Below are 3,259 nucleotides of genomic sequence, written 5' to 3'. Positions count from 1 at the left end.
TTTATATGCAGATGAATAAATTGGTACGTTCCTAATGGCATATTTCAAGCATTCCCTCAGGGAAAGGTTCTTAATTTACAGCTTACACAAATCTTGGGAAGTCCAAGAATGGCGTCATGTACATCCTGAAAATCGAGTGCTAAACAGTATATATGCCGGTGTGCCCGCCACCCCCGTGAAAAACTTCTTAGCTTTTACCAGATTTGCACAAGCCTCTAAATTGTACTGATTAGGACTTGTAGAAACAATGGTGAACAAAGCCAAAAGGATCCTGCCCCAGGAACTTACAGGGTAGTAGGCCAAAGGACAAGCACATGACGTGTTCTGTGGTAAAGGAAGTACAGGCTTGGGGAGAACCTGGAGAGGTCAGTGGTGCTAAGGTGGCCCCGGGTTTCCTAGGGTCTCCTAGTGAGGAATGCCAGTGAGAGGAAAGTGTACTGACTGTCCTGGTGAAGGAGAAGTTAGAGGAGAGGTGTTGAGGGTAGAGGGAAGTGGGTTTCAGGCTTCTCCCTGTGCACAAGTCCAGAGTCCAGAGATACCTCAGCAATTCTATGGTTGAGGCTTAAACTGCTCTGAGTTGGATCGGGGTAGGTATCAACAAGCAATGCACCTGGGAGGCGATCAGAATCTAGGTCATGTGTGTGATACCCGGCATACAGAAGGGGAATGAGACAAAGGTGCCTTTCAGGGACTTTTATTTCATTTATTTATTTATTTTTGGCCCTTTTGAGACAGGGTCTTGCCATGTAGTTCAGGCTGGCCTTGAGTTCACTTTGTAGCCCAGGCTGGTCTTGAACTCCCGATGATCCTCCTGCCTCAGCCTCCCAAGTGCCGGGATTACAGGCGTGCGCCACCATGCCCGGCCTAGGGACTTTTATTTCAGTATGGAGAAGACCAGACTAAGTTCACAAAGAAGCAAACAAGATGGTTTTTAAATTTTGATGAAGATAATAAACAGAGTTTGCTATATATACTGATATATACATGGTGGCTGGGGTGTTTCTGGGTGAGCTCTTGAGGCAGATGTGCATACAGTAAGTTGTCAGTCACCTGCAGTAGAGGATTGTGCAGGGCTGGTGGGAGGAGGAATGGAGACAATTGGATGACATCTGACAGGTTGAGGAAGTAGGATCAATAATATTAGTTGTTTCCTGAATAATTATAATAAATAATAACCTTTATTTATTGAATATTTAGTACATGTAAGACATTTCCACAAGAGCTTGTGTATTTTTCTCATTTATGCTTATAATATCTCTGTGAGATCAGCATTTTTGTAATTTTGTGGAGTGAAAATGGAGACCCAGAGAATTTAAGTAACTTGCTCAAGACCCCAGAATGTGGGAGCCAGGAGTCAAACCTAGGCGTGTCTTACTCAAAAGCCTTCTGAACAGAAGTGATGAAAGAGGGGGAACAGATTTGAGGCAGAAGAAGGAGTGAGGGAAAAGTGATAATTCCTTTGGGATCTGTGGAATGTGGGGTGCCTGTAAGTCATCTAGATAGGGGTGTGCCCTAGGCAGATGGATAAATGAGTACCGTATGAAAGTCAGGAGAAAATTCTGAATGAATTTGAGTGAATGAATGAATTCAGAATGAATTTGAGTTGCTGGTGTAGAATGTATTTGGAGTCACACTGAAGGTGAGACTGCCCCAGGAAAGTATTTAGAAGGATTAGAATACAAGTATAAGGAACATTAATGTTAGGGAATGGTGAGACAGAACCCCCAAGAAGATGCATCTAGAATTACAAGAATATTGGACAGTAGCATTGTGGATGCCAAAGAAAGAGTGTTTCAATAAGAAAGTCAGCAAGTGGTGGCCTATTTTCTACTCTAGGAAGTAAATTAGACAGGAGCCAACATGTATCTGTGGATTCATACTAGAACAAGAAGCCTATTCGTTATCTTAAGAGGACAGTTTGGTGAACACAATCCCATTTAGTTGGTTGAAGAGTGTTACGGTTTGAGTCTAAATACCTCCCCCCAAAGCTTCATGCTGTCATGTGGGTAGGCTTTTCAGAGGTGGCTGAATCTAGAATTTGTGATTGATTCCTGGTCCAATGCTGGCATTAAGAGAGTGAGTGCTACACCCGCCCAGGGCAGGTAGCTCACGTACAATACAAGGACAGAAAGAGTCTTGTCTCTCTTCCCTGGTTGCATTTGCTGTCTTCCTCCACATGAACTGTTCATCTCTGCCATGTGCCACATTACCTCAGAGCCAGCTGATTATGGACTGAAAACTACAAAGTGTGAGCTAAATAAACCTTTCCCCTTTGAATTTTGGGTGTTGGGTGTTTTGTCTCAGCAATAAAAAAAATTAACTAAGACAAAGTGCATAGAAACCAGACCTCATGGTGCAAACCTGTGATCCCAGCACTCTGGGATGCTGAGGCAGTGGGATTGCAAGTTCAAGACCAGCCTGGGCAACTTAGTGACTTAGGAAGACTTTAAATTAAAACTTCAAAAAAACAGAAACAAAAACAAATGGCTAGGGATATAGCCTTGTGTGAGGTCCCTGGTTCGTTGTCCCATAGTTGAAAAAAAGGGGATTGAAGGCAAGGAAGTTGGAGTAGTATGTGCGACTTGGTAAGCACGTTGTTTCTTGGGCACTAAGAATCCAGATTCTAAGTGAGCCTCTTCTGTGCAGTTAGGATCCCACTGATAGTCTTGCGTCTCTTTTACTGCCTCCTGAGAAGACATATTCTTTCCTTCTCCAGCCATTCCTTTTTTTTTTTTCTTCCCTGTCTTTTTTTGAGACAGTGTCTTGCTCTGCAGTTCAGGCTGGCTTTGAGCTCACTTTGTAGCCCAGGCTGATCTCGAACTCACAACGATCCTCCTGCCTCAACCTCCCGAGTGCTGGGATTACAGGCGTGCACCACCACGCTTGGCTCTCCAGTCATTCCTTTATCAAAAACTTTCTTGCTGGTAAACTTTTTGCCTTCCCCTTTTTTAACCCTCTTCCTTAGAGTCCTCCCTGGATGAATGCAATCCTGGAAAACAATTACTGGTTGTTTTCAGTGTGCAGGTCACTGGCATAGCCAGCAGGGACATGGGGATTCACTCCTAATGCACAGCAGCTCCCTCTGCAGGCCAGTGCTCACCACCTGTCTGTCTGTCTTTCTAGGTGCGTTCTAGTTGGCTGCAGCCATGGAGAAAGGCCCCAGGCCTGTGTCTGCCCACCCAGGCATCCTGTCCTTGGAGAACCGGTGCCTGGCCATGCTTCCTCACTTGCAGCCCTTGGAGAAGCCTCATGGGTATAA

At 44.8% G+C, this 3,259-nt stretch overlaps 1 protein-coding gene across 1 annotated transcript in view; it reads left to right on the top strand.

Annotated features, from left to right (window-relative positions):
- Positions 1-3,123: 3,123 nt before the first annotated feature.
- Tep1 (telomerase-associated protein 1) overlaps positions 3,124-3,259 on the top strand; it is a gene marked incomplete at its 5' end in the record, with an annotated part of 53,680 nt that continues 53,544 nt past the window's right edge. Inside the window, 1 exon segment of the mRNA XM_013508569.1 lies at positions 3,124-3,259. Within this exon segment, the coding sequence (XP_013364023.1) occupies positions 3,147-3,259 (113 nt within the window).

The sequence above is a fragment of the Chinchilla lanigera genome, unplaced genomic scaffold (assembly GCF_000276665.1).
Source record: "Chinchilla lanigera isolate Chin_1 unplaced genomic scaffold, ChiLan1.0 scaffold00149, whole genome shotgun sequence".
Classification (NCBI taxonomy): domain Eukaryota; kingdom Metazoa; phylum Chordata; class Mammalia; order Rodentia; family Chinchillidae; genus Chinchilla; species Chinchilla lanigera.
The sequence above is the reverse complement of the archived record's forward strand: the minus strand, read 5'-3'. Positions and strand labels throughout refer to the sequence as shown.